The following is a 12,014-nucleotide window of genomic DNA, read 5'->3' as shown; positions in this document are numbered from 1 at the left end:
CTATCTAGAAAAACTAAAACCACTTCTTCCTTCACCCTTGTTAAATTTAGTATTCAAATTGCCAGATATTTTAGACACACAGTAATGTGATTTGCTGAATATATTCTAACAGTAAGGAACACTGGGGAGACAGGCAGTTGCTGTGTAAAGCCAGGAGGTTTGGAGGTAGAGAATGATGCAAAACTCCGCTCTTCCTCTGGTGCTCTCCAAACTAGGGACTTTGTGGATTTCCAAAAATAACTTTACCAGATCATATACATCTGTCACAGTGATCTGCACGGGTCTGCCTGTTGATGGCACCTGCTCCATATCAACAACTGGGTAAAGTCCCTCTGGTTTTCTTCGGTCTCTGTAAACAGAATGAATAAATCTGTCTCGTCATGTACAGCAGCTGCACAAGCACCCACATCACATCCCAACCAACACTAGGGGGGAACCTGAGGAAGTGCCATACTCCAGCATCGTTTAGTCCCCGCTTTACAACTTTTGCCGCAGGATCAGAAGTGTTTGAAGGAGCTGGTCACAAGGATGATTCCACTGGTTAGTGCTAAGAAGATTCTTATATACGTAATTAACACATTAAGCACAGATATCATGAGACAAAGAGAATAGGAACACTATCTCCCCCTCCCATCCCTCACATCCTTCACAATGTCCTTTGGTAACTTTTTTTTAATCTGTAAGGCTCCCCTCAATGATTATTTACTATGTCAATTTTCACATATTTTTATATATCAGTTTCATATATTTAATATACACATTTATATACTCAATATATATATTTTTTGATATATCAGGTTGTATAATTTTCTCTCTCTCTCTTTCTCTCTCTTTTTTTTTTTTTTGCTGGCCTGTACAGAGATCGAACCCTGGACCTTGGTGTTATCAGCACCACACTCTGGCTGACTGAGCTAACGGGCCAGCCATACAAAAACATATTTTAAGAGCACAAAAGAAGTAGCCGCATAGAATGGTAGTGCATTGGAAAAGTTCCTGACATATGTCTTACTTAGACAGTATTTTCTTATTATTTTACAACATTAAGGACACAAACGATTTCAAAAATAAATTGAATCTATTTGTTTCTTTAAAAAACAAGGTCATGCTTTTTTAACTCAATTCACACATTCAAAGTGGAAGTTATTTACGCGATTCAAACCTTTACTGAGGACAAACTACACTAAGTGTACCCAGGAATGGTGATACAAAAAAGAATGCAACACTCTGCATCCTTCGGACTTTATAATTACTCTGCCTCTTCCCAGCCACTCCCTCAATTTTCCAGTGACCTAAAAGTCTCAGCTCACTTGTTCAACACCATGTCTCTGGGCTCTTTCAAGGCCTAAGTGCCCAACTTAGCACTTCCTTGTTCCATGACTTCTGGTAAGATAACAGATTTCTCTGAAACTCAGCTTCCTTTATTGCTAAAACGGAGATTTAAGTGTCAGCTGGAAGGGTGGATACACATGAGATAACCTATGCCAAGCTCCTGGCACACTGGCATGCAGTAAGCTATACTCCCAAGTTCATTGCCCCCCTTCCCTCCTATGTGCTCTGCCCCTCCCGCTTCCTCTGTCACCGTCCCCATCACATGGATTATAACTCCTATTTATGTGTCTCTCTTCCTCACCAGATTTTAAATTCCTTGACATCAGGGAGCTTATCACTTAAATCCCTTGATGTTCGCGATCATATTGTTGTTTTATTCTCACCTACCAAATAAAGGCAAACTGTAACATTACAGTCCCATCCCGCATAAGACATTTCGGTCAATGACGACAATGTTATGGTAGTACCATAAGATTACCATGGAGCCAAAAATCCCCATTGCCTAGTAAAGTCGAAGCCGTCCTGAGAGGCTGCACAACGCACCGCTCACGTGTTTGTGATGAGGCCGGCCAGGAGCAATCGGCTATACCTGTAGCCTAGGTGTGTAGCGGGCGACACCATCCAGGTTTGTGTAAGTCCACTCTCTGAAGTTCATATGACTATGGAATCGCCTAAGGACGCATTTCTCAGAACTATCCCAGTGGTTAAGTGATACACGACTATATGTTCAAGGCCTTCTGGGGTCTAGCAATGCCAATCAGCTTCTCGCCTCACCTAGCCTATGCTCTAGCTTAGCATTTTTCAAAGATCACCTGCCCTTGGTCACTTTTGAACTTTTGCATTTCTTCAGCTTCCTCAGAATTATCCTTCCCTTCTTCCCCACTCCATTCTTAATGGGCAAATCCTACTCTTCCTCCAAGGTCCAGCTCAAATGTTTCCTAGTCCATGAGGCTTTCTAATCAGCGCATCTGCCTTTCCTTTGAACACCTCTGGCACTTTATACTTCTTCTGTGGCATTAATACAAGCAGTCATTTAACAAAGACTGGAGATTCAAAAGGCCTTTCCTATTTAATAACTATGTGACCCTGGGCAAATGCCTAGCTTCTCTGAGCCTGTTTCGCCTTCTGTAAAAGGGATAATTCAACTTCCGACCTGTCTCACATTTGTTGTGAACACGCCCTGAAGTAGCCAAAGAGCTTTCACTACGAAGCGCCGCACATACGGTTATTAATATGCACCGCTATCCTGAGAGCTCAGTTAAGCCCCTGAAGACAAGTAAACTGGCTCATTCATACCGACGGCCCGAGACGCTCGGCACCGTGTCTTGTTTGGAGGGTCTCTGAACTGTGACTGCGGGAGACTGGACGAGCGCCGGGGACGGTCCGAGCTCTCAGGGGCGGGGCTGGCACCAACGAGGCACGTGCTTCTTTTCTCTGCTCAGAAACAGCTACGAGGAAAAGTAAAATTGCACGCAGGGTGGATGAAGGAGGTGATGTGGCTGGGTCCGGTCTGGGGACAGCAACGCGGTCTGGGCCGACGGCGCGGGGGGCTCCGTCCACGTCCGCCCTCGCGCGGGCCTGGGCTGCGGGGAGAGTCCGCGCCGAGCGGCCGGCGGCGTCTCGGTCTGTGCCGGAGGCTGCGCCGGGCCTGAGCGGAGGGGGCAGGAGCCGGGAGACAGCGGGCCGGGGGACGCGAGGCCGCGACGGGGAGCCCGGCAGGGACGCGCTTCCACGCGAGGGAGAACCGCCTGACCTGACCGGCCGCTCGGAGGTTTCCGTGACTATAGCAACCAGCCAACTATCGCGAGATCGCTCTGTCTCTCGCCCCTCCCCGCCCGCCTCTTCCCTCCCCCTCTTCCGTCTCCCCCTCTTCTCTCTCCCTCTTCTCTCTCCCGTAGTACTGGGATCCAACCAAAAGGAAGTTTATTTAACGAAAAAAAGTTTTACTAAGCAGATTTGAAAACAGGTCACTGAAATCTCTCTCCATGAGAAATGCTGATGAAGACTAAAAAGTGAGCCCAACTCTCACACAGTTGGTGACAGTGCAAAATGGTGCTGCTTCTAAGATATCCATCATTTGTACAATAAACAGGCTTGAAGTACATCATGTTAATGCACGTTTTTAATACATTCGAAATTCAACATTACTTTATAGAGTTGGAATAGCAAAATACAATAGCAATAACCTGGAAACAACCCAGGTGCCAATCCACAGAAGAGTGGATCAATACACTGTGGTTTACTCACAAAATGGCATATTGTAAGCATCAAAATGAATGAACTACAGCTACACACAGCATGGACGAATCTTAGCAATGTACACACTTTAAAATGTTGCAGTGTCAAGAGCCAGCTGGAAGGGACTCCCATTGGCCAAATCAGGGACAGTTTGAGCACTGAAATAAATAATGGCAATAATGGATTACAACACATTGAATAAAATAGAAATACACAAGACCACATTGATATAAATGAAGGGCAGGGGGAACAGAAAGCTCTTTCTTACAGTAGAACGCCAACCCATGGTGTAGAGGGAAGGATGGAACTAGACAATTACCATTGGGCAACGACTATAGAGGTGGGTGATTCAGACAGGAGTCTTCAATGGATGCCAAGGCTGGAGGTTTTATGGTGGAGGTTTTATGAAGAATAGGATATTGGTGTGGTTTTGGAACATTTCCCTATGGTATACTAACCAATTACAGAGGGGAAAACAGTGAATCAAAGTAACCAAAATGATCAAGGTTAACACCAGTGTTGGAAGAAATCTACATTGTGTGCCTCCTGGTGAGATGCACTGAGAAAAGCAAAGCATTCTTTTTATGGCATTCCTACCATCGAAGTGACCCAGGTTGTGGGCCGTCCTATAGAATGTAAGGCCTGTACTCTTCAAAACTGTCAAGGACATGAAAGACTGAAAACTGTTCCAGATTAAAGGAGTCTGAAGATACATGACAACTAAATGCAGTATGTATTGCTGTATAGCATTCTGGACCAGAAAGGAAAAAGACATTGTTGGAACAGTGGGCAAAATATGAATGATTCTGTGGATTGGATGAAGTGTTGTATTGATATTGATTTCCTGATGGGGAAGGTTGTTTGCTGTTATATACAGGCACACACATACACACACCAGCAAAGTGAGCAGGGCTGGCCAGTTTGCTCAGCTAGTTAGAGCACAGTGTTGTACATAACAAGGTCCAGGGTTCAGATCCCTGTACCGGCCAGCCACCAAGACAAAAACCAAGCTAAACAATGGAGCAAATGCAATGAAATGTTAATTACTTGAGAATCTGGGTGAAGGGAGCATGTGGTTCCTTGCACTGTTTGGCAACTTTTCTATACATTTGACAAATCATTGAAATACAGACATACATATACAACCACTCTCCATGGGAAGCTCCTTGCTTAGGATACAAAGTTATCAGACCCAAGTTTTAAAATTATTATTTATACTAACAAAGAAACATGAAAATTATGAAAATTAAGAAAAAGATCTTTAAAAACTCGCAATGTTACAGGTAATAAAATTTCTCAAAACTATGGCACTATTAAGCAAGGCATTTCTCTCTGGATTTTTCTCCCTGAGTTAGGGTTGTGGGTGAATTTGCACTGAGATAGCCATCCCACTTGCGCATGACAATCTTTCTACTAATAAGCTAGGGTTAGGGTCAAGTCTTTGATAGGGAACTGTTATTTTAGAAGTCACTCGTGATCGTGGTCTCATTACTCTGCTTCAAGGCCTTAGGCAAGCAAGGATAAATAACAGGTGTCACTTCCTTAAACATAATTAATACCCATTACACTTTTAAAGTTCCTGAGAGCAAAAATTGTGTTACAGTTTTTTATTCTCCTAGAGTGCTTAGCAGTGGCCTCTCTGCTTGAATTTCCCTTAGTCCTTATCAGGAAAGGTATTTGCTTTTTTTTTTTGGCAGCCGGTGTGTATGGGGATCCGAACACTTGACCTTCATGTTATAGCACCACATTTTAACCTACTGAGCTAACTGGTTCAAACACTTTTTGACTGGTTTAAAACATCCACTTGTGTATAGAAAGCAGAAAAAGCCCTCTTTAGCGCATAGAAAACACAACAGTACTGAGAATCATAATTAAATCATCTACATATACAAAACAAATTTGGGGGAGAAAAAAACTATAAAAATGATAAAATTCAAACTCTTTAGTTCTGAGTTTCAAAGATCTTCAGTAAATGATGCACCATCTCAAAAAATCCTTTCTCATTACCCCAGAAGAGTTTTTTCTAATTAGCTAATCTGTTATTTCCAAAGCCAACTTATTTCTGACAACATTCAATAATGCAATCAAATATATTGCTCATCCCCAAACTGATCTACAGATTCAAAGCAATCATTATCAAAATCCTAGCTGGCTTTTTTTTGCAGAAATTGATAAGCTGATCCTAAAATTCATATGCAAATGCAAGGAACCCAAAATAGCCAAAACAAAAAGAAAAACAGAGTCCTTTAGGACTCTCACTTTCATATTTTAAAACATTCTACAAAGCTGCAGTAATCAAGTACAGTAATCAAGATAGTAATCAATTCATGAGGATAAACATATAGATCAATAAAATTGAATTGACAGTTCAGAAATTAACCCTTACATTTATGGCCAATTGGTTTTTAACAAGGGTGACAAGATAATCCAATGGGGGAAAGAATAGTCTTTGCAACAAATGGTGCTGGGACAACTGGATGTCCACATGCAAAGAATGAAGCTGGAACCCTGCCCACACAATATTAAACATAAACTCAAAATGGACCAAAGACCTAAATATAAGAACTAAAACTATAAAACTCTTAGAAGAAAAAATAGGAGTAAATTGTTGGGAACTTGCATTAGGCAATGGTTTCTTAAACATGACACCCAAAACGAGAACAATCACAGACAAAATAAAGAAATTGAACTTGATCAAAATTTAAAACTTTTGTACATCAAAGGATACCATCAAGAAAGTAAAAAGACATCCCACAAAACGGGAGAAAATATTTTGTAAATCATGTATCTAATAAGGGTCTACTATCCAGAACATATAAAGAACTCATACAATTCAACAAAAATACAAATTACCCAATTTTAAAATGGGCAAAATATTTATGTTTTGTTTTTTGGCAGCTGGCCAACATGGGGATCCAAACCCTTGACTTTGATATTAGCAGCACCAACTCTAACCAACTGAGCTAACTGGCCAGCCTGAAAATACTTGGATAGACATTTTTCCAGAGAAGATTTGCTACCCATCCTGTGGCAGGCAGTTGTGCATGTGTTCCTGGAGCAGCCTGCACACAGCTTGTGAGAGCCAGAGTGGGTAAAAAGGACTCTGTCCTCCGAATATTGGTTATCTGTGCTCTAATCACTGATTGCTGTTTCTGATCACAGAGGTGAAGGTAAAGATGAAGGCAGCCATTGTTGTTGCACCTCCCACCCTTGTTGCAAGTCTCTCTCCCTCCAGCTGAATTGACTTCCAGGGGAAAAAGGATGGCATCTCTTTCTTTTCCCCTATGCTTCATTTTTCTCTTTTTCTCCTTCTAGGAGCCAGACATTAAAGACTAGAATATTCAAAAGCAACTGCATATATGGGGAAAATTAGAAAGTAACCACACATACCCAGGGAAAGGCACAGGCTCAGAAAAGACCTGAGACCTTAAGTTTACACATCAGGCTGGTCCTTGGCACAGAGACAACCTATAACCATCAAAACAAAGAAAGTAACAAATTGAATAGCATACTAGGGGGAAAAGGAGAACCTCATTTTCAGAATTACCACATTATTAGATTCAAATGTACAATTTTCAATGAAATTTTCACAAGGCAATGACTGGGTATGGGCCTGACACTCCTGCACCATGCATTTTCAGGGCTAGTTGATTTGGCAGGTGAGTTGTTACATACTCCTTAGCAGATTCTGACTTCCATGGCCACCGTCCTGCTGTCTATATCAATCAACACCTTTTCTGGGGTCTGATGACACTAGACACTAGATGGGAATTTATGCCCATTCAAAGGAAGAAAAAAATAAATGAACAGAAAATGTCCTTGAAAAAAAATCTGGTGGCAGATCTATTAAAAATAGACTTTTAAAAAACTATCTTAAAGATGCTCAAAGAACTAAAAGACATGGAGAAAGTCAAGCAAATTGTGCATGAACAAAATGGAAATATCAATAAACAGATAGAAAACCTAAAAAGAAACCAAAAAGAAATTCTGGAGCTGAAAAGTACAATAACCGACAAGAAAAATTCACTAGAGGGATTCAAAGGCTGATTTAAGCAGGCAGAAAAAAACTAGTGAACTTGAAGATAGGACAATGGAAATTATGGAGTTTGAAGGAAAGAAAAAAGATTGAAGAAAAGTGAACAGAGCCTAAGAGATTTGTAGGACACAATCAAACAAACCAAAATACACATTGTGGGAGCTCCAGGAGGGGAAGAAAGAAAGGGAAGAGATAATATTTAAATAAATAGTGGTTAAAAGCTTTCCAAGTTTGATAAAAGACATGGATATAAACATCCAAGAATCTCAATAAACTCTAAGTAGATTAACTTAAAGAGACCCACACTAAGACACATTTTCATCAAACTTTCTTAAGACAAAGAATCTGGAAAGCAGCAAGAAGTGACTTGTCACATACAAGGGATCCTCAATAATATAACAGGCAGATTCCTCATCAGAAACTTTGGAGGCCAGAAAGTGATAGGCTGACATATTCAAAATGATAAAAGAAAATACTTTTATCATCCAAGAATCCTATATCTGGCAAAACTGTCCTTCAAAAGTGAGGGAAAAATTAAGACATTCCCAGATAAACAAAAGCTGAGGAAGTTCATTACCACTAGACCCATGTGGGATATACTAAAAAGCATATGTACTTCACAGGGCCTGGTTTTCCAAAGCCTTGCAGTTTCAAATACTGACTTTGCAAGGACAGGAAATTTTCCTCAGGCTATAAGTCTCTGGTGTGAGATAAAGATTTGTGGCACAGCAAGGTTGCTGGCTCAAGTATTCTCAGATACTGAGAAACTGCTAGAGGGAGAAAGAATGTTTGCTAAATCAAGGCTTTGTTAGTGGATCACTTAACTGCCTAACAGAATGTCATCTGACTTGTTTTTACTGAATGTTACCAGCTTCTATTGTAAACTTGTTAAACTGTACTTAGCAAAACCCCACCTATGTCTCTTCCTATAACTTCTTGGTCTGGAGAATAAATGCAGGAAGAGAACCCCAATTCGTGGTTAATTTCCCAAATGGAAGGATGCCTCATGCTTGAGGGTCCTGGGATATTAACCCCTTTCTGGGGCTTCTCACTGCTCAAAAGAGATGGGCTTTGAGTAATCTTTGGCGGCTCCATCACCCAGGGGAAAAGGGGTGACAAATCTGTGGGAGGCAAAGCAACATACCTGCCCTGCAAGAAATGAACAAGGAAGTACTGCAGTAGGTAATGAAAAGACGCTAGACAGTATCTAACAGCCATATGAGGAAATAAAGATCTCAACAAAGGTAAATACATGGGCAATTATAAAGCTAGTATTATTGTAACAAGTTTGTAACTATACATTTTGTTTTTTAGATAATCTAAGAGACTAATATATTTTAAAAAAAATTCTTAGTCTAAAAGCTAGTATGATTGTAACTTTGGCTTATAACTCCACATTTTGTTTCGCACAAAATTTAAGAGACAAATGCATTTAAAAGAATTATTAGTTTATGTTTTTGGGCACACAATGTATAGACAAGCAATTTTGTGTCATCACCAACCCAAAGGGGTAGGGACAGAGCTGTTAATGAAACAGTTTGTGCATGCTACTGTAATTATACCAATTTAACATTTTCAATGAAGCTTTAAAAAATTAATTACATCTCTTTTAGCTTATTTTCTACCTATGTATCTTGCTTTTGCCTTGTATCACAACTGTACATAGGTCTATCTCCCTAAGGGCAAATTTGTATCTTATACCACCTTGCATACATCTTAATACTTACACACACACAAAGTTTGTTAAATAATTGATATTTACTATTCTTCCCCTTAGTTTTTACTGCAATCATTCATTTGGTCCCCTTATCTGCAGGGGATACGTTCCAAAACCCCCAGTGGATGCCTGAAATCATGGATATTACCAAACCCTAAAATACTGTTTTTTTCTATATGCATATACCTATGATAAATTTTAATTTATAAATTAGGCTCAGTAAGAGATTAACAATAACTAATAAAATGATTATGACACATACCATAATAAAAGTTATGTGAATGTGGTCTCTCAAAATATCTTATTGTACTTACCCTTCTTTTTCTTGTGATAATGTGAGGTAATACAATGCCTATGTGATGAAATGATGTGAGGTGACTGTGACCTAGTATTAGGCTACTACTATTGACCTAATGAGTGGGTAGTGTATACAGTGTGGATACACTAGACAAAGGGATGATTCATACCCCAGGCAGAATGGTATGAGATTTCACATTGCTACTCAGAACAGCATGCAATTTAAAACTTATTTCTGAAATTTTCCATTTAATATTTTTGGAGCACAGTTGCCCACAGGTAACTGAAATCAAGGAAAACAAAACCACGTGTAAGGAGAGACCACTGTATTAAGTATCTGCTTTGTGTCAGGGAGTTTGGTGTTAGAACAAAATAGACAGGGTTCTTTATCCTCAGCAGAATTTACAATCTAACAATCGCAATTTTTGTATCCTAATTTTTGTTTAGAATTCCTGATAGACTACAAACCTCTTTCCTTTGCATTTTCTCTGATACCTTGTGTAGCAGTCAACAAACTCAATAAGTAGTTGCTCAGTACTGGGGATAAACTAATGGGCTTTGTAGTTATCCTGCTGTAGCACTAATTGAGCTTCTGGACTACTTCTCCAAAGAGCTAGCATTCAATTATCCCAGGGAGATGCTTTACGACTCATTCAATCATAAATTGAGCACATATTATATGTTAAGCCTCACTTCCTTCGATTATGATTGAATTGCAACTAATTTTAATGTCTTTCATAAATAATTTTTTAAAAATCAAGGGCAAATAAGATCTTCACAGAGCTTTAGTAAGCATAAAGTAGGCTATATAGGCAAAAGCACATAATTGGACCCTTATCTCACACCATACACAAAAATCAACTGAAAATAGATTAAAGATTTAAATGTAGGGGCTGAAACTGTAAAACTCCTAGAACATATAGGAAATATGCTCCTTGAAAATTGGTCTTAGCAATGATTTTTTGGATATGACATCAAAAGCACAGACAACAAAAGCAAAAATAAACAAGTAGGACAACAAACTAAAAAGCTTCTGGACAGCAAAGGAAACAATCAACAAAATGAAAAGGCAATTTACAGAATGGGAGAAAATATTTGAAATCCATATATCTGATAAGGGGCTAAAATCCAAAATGTATTAGGAACCCATACAACAAAAAAACAAATAACCTAGTTAAAAAAGGGGCAAAGGAACTCAACAGGTATTTTTCCAAAGATGACATACAAATGGACAACACATACATCACTAATCTTCAGGGAAATGCATATCATAACTATGAGATATCACCTAACAAATGTTAAGTTGGGTATTATCAAAAAGGTAAGGTATAACAAGTGTTGGTGAAGATATGGAGAAAAGGGAACACTTGTATACTGTTGATGGGAATGTAAATTGGTACAGCCAGGATGGAAAACAGTATGGAGGTTCCTCAAAATACTAAAATTAGTACAAATGATCCAGCAATAGCATTTCTGGGTATACAGCCAAAGTAAATGAAATCAGTTATCCTGAGATATCTGCACTCACATGTTCACTGCAGCATGATTCACAATAGCCAAGATATGAAAGCAACCCCAAGTGTTATGGTATATATACAAAATGGAATATTAGCCTTAAAAAAGAAGGAAATCCTGACATGCGACAAGGTGGATAAACTACAAACTTGGAGGACATTGTGCCAAATGAAATAAATCAGACACAGAAAGACAAATATTGCATATCACTTATATGTGGAATCTAAAATAGTTGAATTCAGGGAAACAGAGTAGAATGGTGGTTGCCAAGGGTGGGGAAAATGGGGAAAGAAGTTGGTCAAAGGGTACAAACTTTCAGTTATAAGATGAGTAAGTTCTAGAGATCTAATGTACAGCAATGTAACTATTGTTAATAACAATGTATTGTATACTTGAAATTTGCTAAGGAGGTAGATCATAAGTGTTCCCACCACACACAAAAAAGATGACTGGCAGGTAACAGATACATTCATTAGCTTGAGCTTGATTATGGGAATCATTACACAAGGTATACTTATATCAAAACATCATACTATACACCTTAAATATATGCAATTTTTAATTGTCAATCATACCTCAATTTAAAAAAAACTAGAAAAAAAGTAGGCTATCAATTTTAAGCATGTAAGCATTTGACCCACTTTTTAAAAAGTAATACTAATACTAATCTATTTTCTTTTTTTTTTTTTGGTGGCCAGCCTGTAATACTGATCTGTTTTCTATATGGAAAGTTAAGTGTATGGAATACCAATTTATGCAAAATAAGATGCAAATTACTTTTAGGTCAAAAGAGCTGAACTTAAAAAAAAAAACAGTTCTGACATACTACCAACTATAACTGTCCAATGGATCTAGCTGGATTTTGGAAGGCAAAGCTCTCAG

At 39.1% G+C, this 12,014-nt stretch overlaps 1 protein-coding gene across 1 annotated transcript in view; it reads right to left on the bottom strand.

Annotated features, from left to right (window-relative positions):
• The window catches only part of CFAP70 (cilia and flagella associated protein 70), a 105,074-nt gene extending 102,196 nt beyond the window's left edge, over positions 1-2,878 (bottom strand). The window contains exons 1-2 of the mRNA XM_063102963.1: positions 2,626-2,878; positions 247-349 (exon numbers count right to left, since the gene is read on the bottom strand). Coding sequence (XP_062959033.1) covers positions 247-309 — 63 coding nt within the window. The 5' untranslated portion in view covers positions 310-349; positions 2,626-2,878. The remainder of the gene's footprint in view (positions 1-246; positions 350-2,625) is intronic.
• Between the last annotated feature and the right edge of the window lie 9,136 nt (positions 2,879-12,014).

Source organism: Cynocephalus volans, chromosome 7, assembly GCF_027409185.1.
Source record: "Cynocephalus volans isolate mCynVol1 chromosome 7, mCynVol1.pri, whole genome shotgun sequence".
Taxonomy (NCBI): Eukaryota; Metazoa; Chordata; class Mammalia; order Dermoptera; family Cynocephalidae; genus Cynocephalus; species Cynocephalus volans.
Note: the sequence above shows the minus strand (reverse complement) of the source record. Positions and strands in the feature narration are given on the sequence as shown.